We start from the raw sequence: 13,597 nt of genomic DNA on the forward strand, positions 1-13,597 counted from the left end.
CTGTGGTTGATTTCTAATTTTATGCCATTGTGATCTGAGAAGATGCTTGATAAATTTCAGTCCTCTTGAATTTGGAGAGACTTTGCCTGTGTCCCAATATGTGGTCTATCTTTGAAAATGTCCCATGTGCACTTGAGAAGAATGTATATTCTGGAGTTTTGGGATGGAATGTAATAAAGATGTCGATTAAGGCCATCTGATCTAGTGAGTCATTTAGGATTGATGTTTCTTTGCTAATGTTTTTCTAGAAGATTTATCCAGTGACATTAATGGGATATTAAAGTCTCCTACTATGATTGTGTTGTTGTTAATCTCACCCCTGATATCTTCCAGAAGATTTTTTATGTATTTGGTACTCCTGCATTGGGTGCATAAATGTTTACCAGAGTTATATCTCTTGTTGTATCAATTCCTTTAGAATGAAGTGGCCTTTCTTGTCTCTTGTTATGGTCTTCACTTTGAGGTCTATTTTGTCAGATATAAGTATTGCTACCCCAGCTTTTTTTTCATTTCCGTTTGCCTGCTAGATACTTTTCCATCCCTTCACTTTCAGTCTGTGTGAGTCCCTTGTTCTGAGGTGGGTCTCCTGTAGACAGTATATATATGGGTCATGTTTTCTTATTCATTCATTTACTCAACGTCTTTTGGTTTGAGCATTAATCCATTTACATTTAATGTTATTATTTATAGGTACTTGTTTGTAGCCATTTCTGTATTTTATGCCTGTGTTCCTTCCTTCCTTTCTATTTCTTCTTTATACAGCATTCCCTTTAGCATTTTCTGTATTGCTGGTTTGGTAGTGATAAACTCCCTTAGCCTTTTTTTTGTCTGCGAAGCTCCTGATTTCCCCTTCAATTTTGATTGATAGTCTTGCTGGATAGAGTATTCTTGGATTCAGTCCTTTGCTTTGCATCACTTTGTATATCTCCTTCCATTCCATTCTAGCTTGATGTATTTCTTTTGAGAAATCATTTGATAATCTGATGGGGGATCCTTTGTAGGTAACTGTCTGTCTCTCTCTTGCAGCCTTTAAGATTCTTTCTTTGTTGTTAACATTTTCTATTCTAATTATGACGTGTCTTGGTGTGGATCCTTTGGGATTTATCTTGCTTGGGACTCTCTGTACTTGTGTAACTTTGTACTTCCCCATATCAGGGAAGTTTTTTGTCATTATTTCTTCAGATAGATTCTCTAATCCTTGCTGCTCTTCTTGTCCTTCTGGCAGCCCTATTATACATATGTTACTTTGTTTTTTGTTGTCCCAAAGCTCCCTTAGGCTCTTCTCTTGTTTTTTACTTTTATTCTCTAGTTGCTGTTCAGATTGAGCCTGTTTCTATACCTTATCTTTTAACTCTTTAATTTGGTCCTCTGGTTCTTATAGTCTACTGTTGAAACCTTCCATGGTGTTTTTGATTGTAGCTGTATCACTTTTTATTACTTCTTGATTGTTGCATAGGTTGTTGATTTTCTCGTCCATCCAGTGTATGAACTGTATGACCATTACTCTGAATTCTCTTTCTGTCATGTTGCATGCTTACTTTTCACTTATTCCTTTCTTGGCAATTCCTAATTTTCTTTCCTATGGGGATTATTTCATTCTCGCCCCATTCTAACTATCACCAGAAGGTTCAACTGTCCAGTTGTGGGGGTCTGGACCATGTGCAGTGGGAGCTTCCCACCCCCCGAGTGTCACTGAAGAGCTCTGACACCAAGATGTGTGGCTGCCATGGGTTGGTGGGAGCCACGCTCGCCCAGGATCAGAGTCACTGGCACTTAGTGTGGCCTCATGTGCACACACAGAATCAGGGACCCCGCCTGCGCCGCGCTGAAATAGAGACCCTGCTGGCGTGTGCCAAAAATCAGAGTCCCCTAGCGAGTGTCAGGAATCACAGATCCCCTGTGCCTATGCTGAGAATCGAGTATCAGAGTCTCTGTTGCTTGGTGCGGCCTCGCACCGAGAATCACGGTCCCTGTGTGTGCATGTGCCAAGAATTGGAGTCCCTGGCTCTTAGTGTGAATGCACTGGGAGTCAGGGATCTCAGGCACACACATGAGAAACAGAGTCAAGTCACTGGTGCTCAGTGCTCCCTTTCGCGCAGAGAATCAGAGTCCCTGGTCTGCTTGGGGGACCAGGTTGCACTGTTGCACTGTGTCATCAGAATGTCCACTCCTGTGCAAGGGAAAACAGCCTCCATGTGCGTTTACCCTGAATCAAAGTCAGGTGGCACTGCTGCCCTGTGTGGGCTTGGGGTCTGGTCATGGGAGTGCGGGCTGAGGGAAACACACTCCCCGTGTTCGAGCACCCAGCTTCAAATTCAGCGCAGCCTCCCTATGGGGGTGCGGGGTCTGGTCACACGGGTGTGCACTGCGGGAAACAAACTCCCCCTGTCTGTGCACCTGGGCTCAAATTCAGTGCAGCCTCCCTATGTGGGCACAGGGTCTGGTCGCGGGAAACAAACTTCCCCTGTCCGCGCACCCAGGCTCAAATTTAGGTAGAGCTGCTGCTGTTGTGTGTGGGCAGGAAGCCTGTTTTCGTGGAGAGGGTCTGGCAGTTCCTATGCCACTGCCGCGGGCCGGCGGGGAGAGGGATTGGCTCTGTGACTCACAGAAATCTGGAACCCTGGTCTGCCGGGCATCTAGGTGTCCCTGGGTCTGCAGGAGTGGTCGCAGGTCTTTCACCCGAGTAGCTGTAGGGTCCCAGTTTGTGACTGAGACCAGATTAGGTCATGGCGAGGCTAGGATCCTAGTCTCAAGCAGTTCTGTTCTTCAAGATGGCGTGGTCTCGGTGCCGGCGGTGTCCTCCCCGGAGTGTTTGCGGAAGCAACAGGGTTGCACCCTTTAAGACTGCCCAGTTTGGCAGCCCCTTGGAAGACCTGCAGGATCTAACTGTCCTAGCTCTCACACACACACACATCACACCTGTCCACACACTCCTCTATCACTCCCTCACTCTCTCACCCACACTCCCTCCCTACCTTCTTGGTGGTCGCCATCCTGTCTCTCTCTGAACTCATCTTTATTTATTTATTTATTTTTTTAAAATATATTTTATTGATTTTTTACAGAGACGAAGGGAGAGGGATAGAGAGTTAGAAACATCGATGAGAGAGAAGCATCGATCAGCTGCCTCTTGCACACCCCCCACTGGGGATGTGCCTGCAACTAAGGTACATGCCCTTGACCGGAATTGAACCTGGGACCCTTCAGCCCCCAGGCCGACGCTCTATCCAGTGAGCCAAACTGGTCAGGGCTCTGAACTCATCTTTAAATAGAGGTTTTCAGTGGTAGTTCTATGTGCCCTGTGGAGCTGTTTCATGCTTACCCCAGCCAGGACTCCATGGGTTACCCATTGCAAACAGGTTTTTTGTTGTTGTTGTTATTGTTTTAAATATGTTTTTATTGATTTTAGAGAGGAAGGGAGAGGGAGAGAGAGATAGAAACATCAATGATGAGAGAGAATCATTGACTGACTGCCTCCTGCACACCCCCTACTGGGGATTGAGTCTGCAACCCCGGGCATGTGTCCTTGACCAGAATTGAATCTGGACCTTTCAATCCATAGGCTGACACTATCAACTGAGCCAAACTGGCTAGGGCTACAGACAGGTTTTAGGTTAGCTGCCTTATCTTAAAACCCCAGGTGTATAGGTATATACTGAAAATATAAAATTAAATAGATGTTAATATCTTGCTATATTTGCTTCAAATGTTTTAAAATTAAAGTTATACCTAAAGTGCCCTGGCCAGTCTAGCTCAGTTGGTTGAGCCATCGCATGCACCAAAAGGTTACCGGTTAGATTTTCAATCAGGGCACATGCCTGGGTTGCAGATTCGATCCCCAGTTGGCGGCTTGCAGGAGGAAAATTGATGTTTTGCTTTCATATTCATGTTTCTCCACCTCTCCCTTCCTCTCTAAAAATCAATTTTAAAAATCTTTTTTTAAAAAAAGTTATACCTCAAGCTAAATACCTAGCCCCACTTAATTGTTCTCCTTCCTTTCCTCCCCAAAAGTAATGATTAATTAAAGCATAATTGTATTTTAAAATTTCACACAAGTAACAACATATAATTTGTATTCTTTTGCCATTTGCTTTTTTCACTACACAGTATGTTTTTCATAGTAATCTATGTAAATCCTGTTCATCCATTTTTTAAAAAATATATTTTTATTGATTTCGGAGAGGAAAGAGAGAGAGAAACATTGATGAGAGAGAATCATTGATTGGCTGCCTCCTGCATGCCCCCTACTGGGGATTGAGCCCGCAACCCAGGCATGTGCCCTTGACCGGAATCAAACCCGGGACCCTTCAGTCTGCAGGCCAATGCTCTATCCACCGAGCCAAACCGGCTAGGGCAGTTCATCCATTTTAATTGTTCAGTAGTGTTCCACTGTATGAATAAGCCATTTTATTGACATTGAGTTGTTTTTATTTTTTACTATTACAAGGCAGTGCTATAATGAAAATTATGCCTATGCACATGTGTTTCTCACTCTAGTAGTAGAATTTCTAGATGAAAGGGGATGCACACCTTCACTTACTCTAAGATGCTAAATTGCCCTGAAGGTGGCTTTTATGCCCCCAAGCAGTGTTTGGGTTACTGTTTCTCTATCTTTTCCAGCACTTAATGATATTTAGACCTAATCAAATTTTGCCAGTCTGATGATCACTTTTCTAACATGTTCACAGTTTCTCCTTGGTATTTTTTAAAGATTGCTTTCATGATACTGTGTATTATAGATATCAAATATATGTATATGCATAGTTCTGTTCATAATATCTTGGACAGCAAGCGACTTCCTGGCCTTCTTTCTCCTTTTTTTTTTCAGAAATTTGATTTTCTCCATAAAGATCTTAAACAGTTGTTAATAGGTTTATATATAGGTATCTTGCTCTAATTTTGTTGCAATAGTGAAAAATACCTTTCTTCAAATTATATTTTTGTTTCTTACTCTTATGCTAGAATTATTCATTTTTGCATGTGGCACTTGTGCCTTGCTGAACTTCTGTTAGTACTAGTGATCATTAGATATGTGATATGAGTTTTGATCTTTTCCTATCCAACTAAGCAGATGTTAGTTATAATTTAAGTTATTAAAAATAATATACACAAATTATATTGACAAGAATTATAACTTAAAAGTTGAAATCTGTATTTCAACTTTATTTTCAAATATTTATTTTCACGTGATTGTATGTGTCTTCTAGATGATGAATATACAAAGTCTCCCTTGGCACCTACATTCTGTACTCCTGGTTTGAAAATTCCTTGTACAAAGAACGGAACAGCTTTGGTAAATTTTCATAAAATTAAAAGCTCTAATTTTGTTCTAAATGACTCAGATACACGATTACTTCTTGACTCAGTCTGTTTAAAAAGTTAGAATAATACAGACTTTAGTTGTATACTTACCATATACTTCTGGAGGGTAATTTAGCCGCATATATTAAGAGCTTTAAATTTTTTCATACCTTTTAAACATGTCTCAGAATTTATTCTAAGGCTCACTGGGACAGATTTGTTATAGCAAATTATTATTAGAGCAAAACATGGAAACAATCTAAATGTCAAATGGTAGAAGAAAAGCAAGATACAGTAAGGTTCAGTGTTGCATAACTGTCATGTTTTTAAAAAACATATAAGAACATATAAAAACAATGTGTTCAGGTATTTAATGATATGAAAAGTGGCATGTATGTATATGTACAGATACACGTGCATACAGTTGTCCTCTCTTATCCGTGGTTTTGCTTTCTGTGGTTTCAGTTACCTGTGGTCAACTGCAATCTGAAAATATTAAATGAAAATTTCCAGAATTAAACAAGTCATGAGTTTTCAGTTATTCTCCTTTGAGTAGAGTTATAAAACCTCTCATCCTCCTGCTCCATATGAGATATGAATCATCCCTTTGTCTGGCATGTCCACACTGTAGATACTACCCTCCTGTTAGTCACTTAGTGACCATCTCAGTTATCAGATCAACTGTCAAGGTATCACAGTGCTTGTGTTCAAGTCACATAACTTTTATTACAGTATATTGTTAGAATTGCTTTTTTATTATTAGTTATTGATCTCTTACTGTACCTGATTTATAAATTAAACTTTATTATAGGTATGTATGTATAGGAATAAACAGTACATGTAGGTTCAGTACTATCTAGGGTTTTAGACATCCACTGGGGGTGTTGGAACATATCTCCTGTGGATAAGGTGGGACTACTACATTTTAAGGAAAAAGAATGAATATAAACACACCAAAATGTGGTTATTTATGGGTGATTTTTATTGCCCCCCCCCTTTTTTCCCCAAATTTTCCCTAGTGAACAAATTTACTATTATCAAAACCTCATTTTGTTGTAAGTTGGTATGAATATTTAAGACAACCCATATGGTAGGCCAGGCTGTTCAATAAAACTTCCTACAGTGATGGAAATGTACTATATTCTGTGCTGTTCGGTAGGGTAGTTATTAGTCACAGCTAGCTACTGAGCACATAAAATGTGGCAAGTGCATCTGTGGAACTAATTTTTAGTTTTTAAATTTTTACTAATTTCATTAAGTTTAAATAACCCCAGATGGTTGTGGCTTCTGTGTTGGACACTGTAGTTGTAGAGAAACAAAATGCTGGGTTTCCGTCAAATATTTCTTCCTCTTGGGGGTGAGGGCCTGTGGTAATTTGCCCATTCCTTCATGCTGTGACTCTCATCTAGCCCAGTTAGTTGTGCTGTGACTCTCATCTAGCCCAGTTAGTTGCCTGAGACTGGGGAGGGGTGAATCATCTAAATCTGGGATTCAGTCCATTTTTCATATTAAGCTGTAGCTCAGCCTTTGTTGGTAATGAAGGTGGTACTTTGTCCTCCATATGCCATTTCTTTTTCTTGATTTTATTTAATACTTGATTGGGAAGAGGGGGCCATTTCTGGCCTATTTAAGGACCCCAACAGAACTAACAATTGACAATTTTTCTTTTCCATTATTTTATACCACCATATTTTAATGATTTATTTTTATTCATTAGGTATCCACAGATTATCCATTATCAAAAACAAACAGTTCATCAAATGATTTGGAAATGAAAGACTATACATCGTTAGTTTTAAATTCAGACAAGTGCTTTGAGAGCTGTGCGGAAGCTCCCTCTTCTCCTGTGATTTCTTCTTATGAGAATCTGCTCAGAACACCTACACCTCCAAAAGTAACTACAATTCCAGAAGACATTCTCCAGGTTATTTTCCAGGCTGTTTTTTTTTTTTTTTTCTGATACATCTTTTTCAAAGTTAGATATTTATGTAATCTCTGATGTAAACTATTACTTATTATTGGGCTATGTGCTGGTTTGGGTATTGAGAAAATCTAAATTCTGGGCTGCTAGGACTTTTCTGACAGTACCTGGTTAAGGTTCTTCTGAGTTGAGCAGAAGCTAGTGACATCATCATACTTCTATGCCCTTGGGGCATTTTCTCTTTAACCTCAAGTTCAGAAATGTATTCTTGTAATGTATTCTAATTGTTCAGTTGTTCACCTGTGATGGTCATGTTGACCACTATTTCCATGGGAGGTGTTGCTGCCCAAGTAAGGAATGTCATTTATCCTACAGTTCTTCAGAGATGGGTATCATGAATAACTTGAGAAACACTGATTTAGAATTTCTAATTCTTTAGTAAACATTTACTACTAGTCAACTACTGATTTATATAGCAACTGCCAAATCTAAATAACCACCAGTCTGGTTCTTCCAGTTCCCCCACTGTTCCCCCAAAGGAGTTGTAGTGTTTGGCAATGGTTATTCTAGCAACCTTCCTAGCTTATGGAGAGCTATGAGAAAGATAAAAAACTACTTGGAAAAAAACCTAAATGCCATTGGAACAGACTCATCCTAACATATAAGTAAAGGGTTCATTATTCTCCTCTCTCTGGATTTTCTGGGTTTTTTTTCTGGGCATCATAATAGAGTGAGAAGGAGCAGTTTTTGTCTATAAGCATTATATAGAGTTCCACTTCCCTTTTTATTTCTATGGTAAAAGAGGGAAACCTTGTATTTAATGTGTCACTTCTTTATGTATGAAAACAATCATAGTTGATATTTCAAATTCTATATAACATGATCTTTTTTTAGCATTTATTTTGCCTCTTTCCTATATATATTTTTCCTAACATCTTTGTAAAGGCTTAATTTGTTCACAGGGACACATTGCTTGTTTCCATTATCCTTAGTGTACATTTTAGAAGGCTTTAGTAATCAAGCCTCCACACCCAAGTTAAATTTTTAATATTGCCATCATTTCTGTGATGTTAAACGTCCGTCTGTGCTGCTAAAAAATTCTTACTGTTTCAAACAACCCATACCCTCTAATTTTCCTTGGGTTTTCTTGAGTTTTATAACACCTTCCAAATTTATGTTGTTCATATGACTTAATAAAAAGGAATTTGCTTGTTTTTTAGATTTTATCAAAGTACAACCCAAACCTAGCTACTACTCCAGTAGCAGTTAAGGCATGCCACCCAGCAAAGCATTCTTTACTAGATGTGAAGGACGGAACATCTGAGATGTTGGCAACAAGAAAACTGGTGAAAGTGAGTATGTTACCATTCCAAAGAAAGTACATGTGTCATTTGAGGAGAACATTTGAAAATTAACACTTGAATGGTAGGAACAAAATTTTAATTGACATTTGGCAGCTTGGGTTAACAGCTTATGTCTTTCTCAATATAGAATTTGTGATCCCTATCCCTGACTCCCACAATATCAAGTTAGATAATATCATTCAGAATTATTCCCAACTATTTTATATATAAAGTGTAAAAATATATAACCACAATGTTGTATCATTTGTTTTGTTGATTGCTATTAATTACACCTAGATGATATTTATTTGATCTTTTTGCAGAAATCCTAGTGGATCCATCCGTCCAGTAATAGAAACTGAACAGAATGAGATGAAATCAAAGCTGGACTTATTTTGTTTTCACATTCCCGTTTCTCCCTTTCTAAAAATCAATCCATATCAAAGATGAGTTTGGATACTGATATCATAATTTGCTTTTTAAGTTTTGATTTACTTTAACCTAAATCTTGACATGCAACTCACTTATTGTTTTTAAATATCATTACTATTTCACTGATCTCAAATTTACCCTACCTAATCTAATCATGGATTAAGTAATTACTAGGAAGCAGGATCAATAACTTTTAAATTTTAAGTGTTACTGTTTGCTATTCAAATAAGGCCATGTCCAGCCCTCGCCAGTTTGGCTCGGGATAGAACATCAGCCTATAGACTGAAGGGTCCGGGGTTCAATTCTGGTCAAGGGCACATAACTCAGTTACATGCTCCATCTCCGTCAGGGCGTGTGTGGGAGGCAACCAGTCAATGTTTCTCTCACATCCATATTTCTCTGTCTCTGTCTCTCCCTTCTGTGCTAAAGAAAAAAGGCCACCTCCAGTCTTCTTTGAGCTGGGTAGTTCCTGCTGTCTGCAAGAGCAGCCTTCTTAACCCTAACTGCCCTTCTCCTGTCTCCTCCGTCTCTTATACCTTTTATTTGGTAACATACTCACATTGCTCTTTTAAAACAGTTTACAAATGACAGCTTAATTTAGAAAAAGGAGAATTTACAGACCAGGACATCTGCACTGTAGTAGGTCTCAAATGAAATCACCTGCTGTCAATTTGGGTTGTTTTTTTCCTTCTTTTTTCCTTCCAACTTTTTGCTTAGTGTCCATTTCATCCTCTCAACTCAGCTGTTTCCCCCACATGGCTGCTGACCTCTCCAAGTTCCACTTCAGTGGCTACCCACCAACCCTGAGGCCTTTCTGGAAGATTCTGATGATTTCCTGGGCCAGGTGTGCTTCTCTGGAATGTCAACTGTGACCACAGTAACAAGGAGACTGAATGTGTCGAGAGCTATCTAATAGCTTCCCACTGCCCTGTCCATCAGGCCCAAGATCCTTCCCATTTAAGTATAACTGAACAGTAATCTTATCTAATTAAGTCCATAAAAGTACTTTGGCAAACATTTCAGATGGCCAATGGGAAAATAAGGACCTAGTGTATAATGACAAGGTGCTTCACTGGCTTAGCTTTGGGGAATTTGATGTGGTAGAATACCCTCTTCTGTGACTGTGCCTTGAAAGTCAAATGTAAAGACTTGCTCTCTTCATTTTGTCAGAAAATAGTCATTAAAACAAAACTTGACTTATTCTGTGTTCTAGGAATTACTGTGTAGTTGTAATTTTTGTTAAATATGTAAAATAAATTATTTTCAAAATACTTAGTTTTAGTTCAAGGTAAAGCTCTAGTCACCTTACATATGATGATGACTTCCCAAATTTCTATTAACCTTTCATTAACTATTTACCACAACTGCATGGACAGAAATGCACAGGATGAGTGGATTGCTAAGGGAGGGAGGTATCCAGAATAATAAGACTGAATCCTGGACTTCTACATTAGAGGATGAGAAGAGGTAGATCAATCTAGGGAAGGAGATTGAGAAGAGGCCATTAAGTAGGAAGGATTTCAAGGGGAGTGATTGATCCTGTCAGTATTGCTGAGAATCCTATATAATAAAAGGGTCATTTGCAAATTGACCCTAACAGCAGAATGACCAGAACAACCGCTCAACCAGTCACTGAGGCGCACTGACCACCTCTTGGTTCCTTTCCCCAGCTGGCAGGCTCAAATTGCCCAATGGCTAACGGGGAACCGGGGGTTGGTGGCAGGCCAAGGCCTCCGCCCCACCAGTCACACCACACACACAGAGCAACCCGTGGCAGGGGCAGGGCCGGCGAGTGGGCAGAATGGCCGACCTCTCCTGCCCTCGGCAAGCAGGCTACAATCACCTGATGAGAAACTGGGGTGGATGGCAGTGGGGGGCGGGGCTGGCTACGGGCAGCCAGGGAAGATGGCCCTGATTGCAGGCCAGGCCTAGGGACCATACCCACACACGGATTTCATGTGCTGGCCTCTAGTATATTGTAAGTATAAAAGAGACAAAACTGACTGTTGGACTTGGTAATAAAATAGATGACATTGTCAGAACTGATTAATTTTTGATGGTGTGCTGGGGACTGATAACAGTAAACAAACATGCTAGGCATGGTCCTAAATATTTATTAACCTATTTAATTCTTAGATTAATTCTTTGAAATAGGTATTTTCCAGATGAGGAAATGGTGGCTTTTCTATATCCCATTCATTGTCCACCCTAAATCTTATTGATGGCCTCCAACATCTCTGGTATGTGTCCCCTCTTTATCCTGAATTTGGCCAAAATTAGTACATGAGGGTTCCATGAGTGGTATAAGCACTGACATTCCCTACTTGCATGTCTTTGTTCAGGTTACACCCTGTAATGGGAGTATAACTCCAACCCTTTAGGAGTTGGACAAGCTCAAGTGCTGTCTTCAGTAGCAACTTCTCATAAACTTTTTACCATGTGTTTAAACCTTTCATTATGAGACTAAGACTATGAGGAAGGATCTGTATCTATATCATATTTATGTTTCTCTAAGCCCACAGAACCTGTTACATAATAGACACTCAGTTTATATATATACACTGAGTGGCCAGATTATTATGACCACCTGATGTTTGTAGGCAAATTAGCTATTTCTCGCTGAAGTTGCTAGAGGGCCAGACCATTATAAATAGGGAAGCAGGTTGTTTACCACAACATAAGTGATTTTTTCCTGAAGATATGGGTAAACAATGCAATTTAACAGCCTTTGAACGTGGGCTGTACATACATACACACACACACACACACACACACACACACTGAGTGGCCAGATTATTATGACCACCCCAGCAGTACTTCGTTGGGCCACCTTTTGCCTTCAGTACTGCAGCGATTCTTCTTGGCATTGACTCCACGAGATGTTGAAAGGTGATGCAAGGAATCTGACACCATGCCTGATGAATAGCACTGTCCAGTTCTGTGAGATTTGATGGTTGTGGAACCAGCTGCCTGATGGCTCTTTTAACTTCATCCCACAAATGCTCAATTGGATTGAGATCTGGTGATTGTGGGGGCCGCCTAAGCAAGGTAAAGTCTCCCTCATGTTCTTGAAATCATTCCTGCACAATACGAGCACTGTGGCATGGCGCATTGTCTTGTTGGGATACGCTATCAACATGATAGGATGAACTTGATCAGCATCGATACTTAGGTATGTTGTGCTATTCAGATGTTCCACATGAATTAAAGGGCCCAAATCATGTCAGGACAACATGCCCCAAACCAGAACACTGCCCCCATCAGCTTGAAGGGTTGTACTCATGCATGTGGGGTGCATGCTTTCATGCTGTTTCCACCAAATTCTCACTCTGCAATCTGCATGATGCAACTGGAAATGTGATTCATAGGACCACATGACTTTTTCCAACGCTCGACTGTCCAATCCTTGTGTTCCTGTGTGAATTGGAGACTTTTTTTTCTTGGTAACTGCAGACAGCAAAGGTGTTCAAACAGGCCTTCAGCTTCCATATCCCATACAATGCAGTGTACAGCTAATTTGCCTACAAATGTCAGGTGGTCATAATAATCTGTCCACTCACATCCAAATATATCCCATGTTCAAAGGCTGTTAAATAGCATTGTTTACCCATATCTTCAGAAAAAAAATCACTTATGTTGTGGTAAACAACCTGCTTCCCTATTTATAATGGTCTGGCCCTCTAGCAACTTCAGCGTGAAATTATAGCTAATTTGCCTACAAACATCAGGTGGTCGTAATAATCTAACCACTCAGTGTGTGTGTGTGTGTGTGTGTGTCATAGCTAATAAAGATGGGATATGCAAATAGACCGTCACTGCAACAAAGATGGTGGCACTCACAGCCAATAATGAGGGAATATGCAAATTGGCATGACAAAGATGGCGGTGGCCGGGCTGGGTTGCTTGCTTCGTCCCCATGGCAACAATGCAGGTGTTCCATCCCGCTCTGGCCGCTCCGGGCCTCTGGGCAGCTTGAGAAGGCAGAAGGCAGCTCCGGGCCAGAGCGAAGGCAGTGCTGGCAGCCAGGGGATGGAAGGCCTATTCTTGCACGAATCTTCCTCCATCGGGCCTCTAGTATATATATATCTGTGTGTGTGTGTGTGTGTGTGTGTGTGTATTACATATATATGTATGTATATATTATTCCCCTGGCAAAGTACTAGAAAGCGTGAGCGGTAGTCAGAAATACTACAAATTCTGATGGTTTCCAATAATTACTCTAGGATTTACAGATTTTAAAAATGCCTTTGGTTTACTTTGTTCATAATTTAAATTGCTCTAATTTCATCAAATCTTACTTAAAATTTTCTTAGGAAATGGTTATGACTGGGCTGGCCAGCCTGGGTAGGGTAGGAAATTCTAAAGGCACATCGAGAGGTCTATGAATGCCTTTTTTTCTTTTTAAATAGGTATTTATTGAACATTCACTCTCAGGCACTCCTAAGCACTATTTCATTGGCTCCTCCCAACAGGAGATGGGTATGTAATATACCTTTACACAATAAATGTTCATATCACTCCCAGACTTACGGTTATTGCTTATTAAAAAAATTTTAAGGCCAAATGTTAGTCTTAAAATTCCCTTTTAGGTTTTAGCTTA

General features: G+C 40.1%; 1 protein-coding gene across 4 annotated transcripts in view; it reads left to right on the forward strand.

The window, feature by feature from the left end:
• SKA3 (spindle and kinetochore associated complex subunit 3) overlaps positions 1 to 13,597 on the forward strand; it is a 46,075-nt gene that overhangs the window by 26,891 nt on the left and 5,587 nt on the right. Inside the window, exons 6-9 of one of the 4 annotated variants that reach the window (XM_036297555.1) lie at positions 5,208 to 5,293; positions 7,019 to 7,225; positions 8,443 to 8,574; positions 13,407 to 13,476. In XM_036297555.1, coding sequence (XP_036153448.1) covers positions 5,208 to 5,293; positions 7,019 to 7,225; positions 8,443 to 8,574; positions 13,407 to 13,476 — 495 coding nt within the window. Of the gene's footprint in view, positions 1 to 5,207; positions 5,294 to 7,018; positions 7,226 to 8,442; positions 8,575 to 8,888; positions 10,269 to 13,406; positions 13,477 to 13,597 lie in introns of those variants that run through there. The other 3 variants (XM_036297558.1, XM_036297557.1, XM_036297554.1) reach the window with 3 other exon arrangements.

Source organism: Myotis myotis, unplaced genomic scaffold, assembly GCF_014108235.1.
Source record: "Myotis myotis isolate mMyoMyo1 unplaced genomic scaffold, mMyoMyo1.p scaffold_m19_p_3, whole genome shotgun sequence".
NCBI classification, from domain to species: Eukaryota; Metazoa; Chordata; class Mammalia; order Chiroptera; family Vespertilionidae; genus Myotis; species Myotis myotis.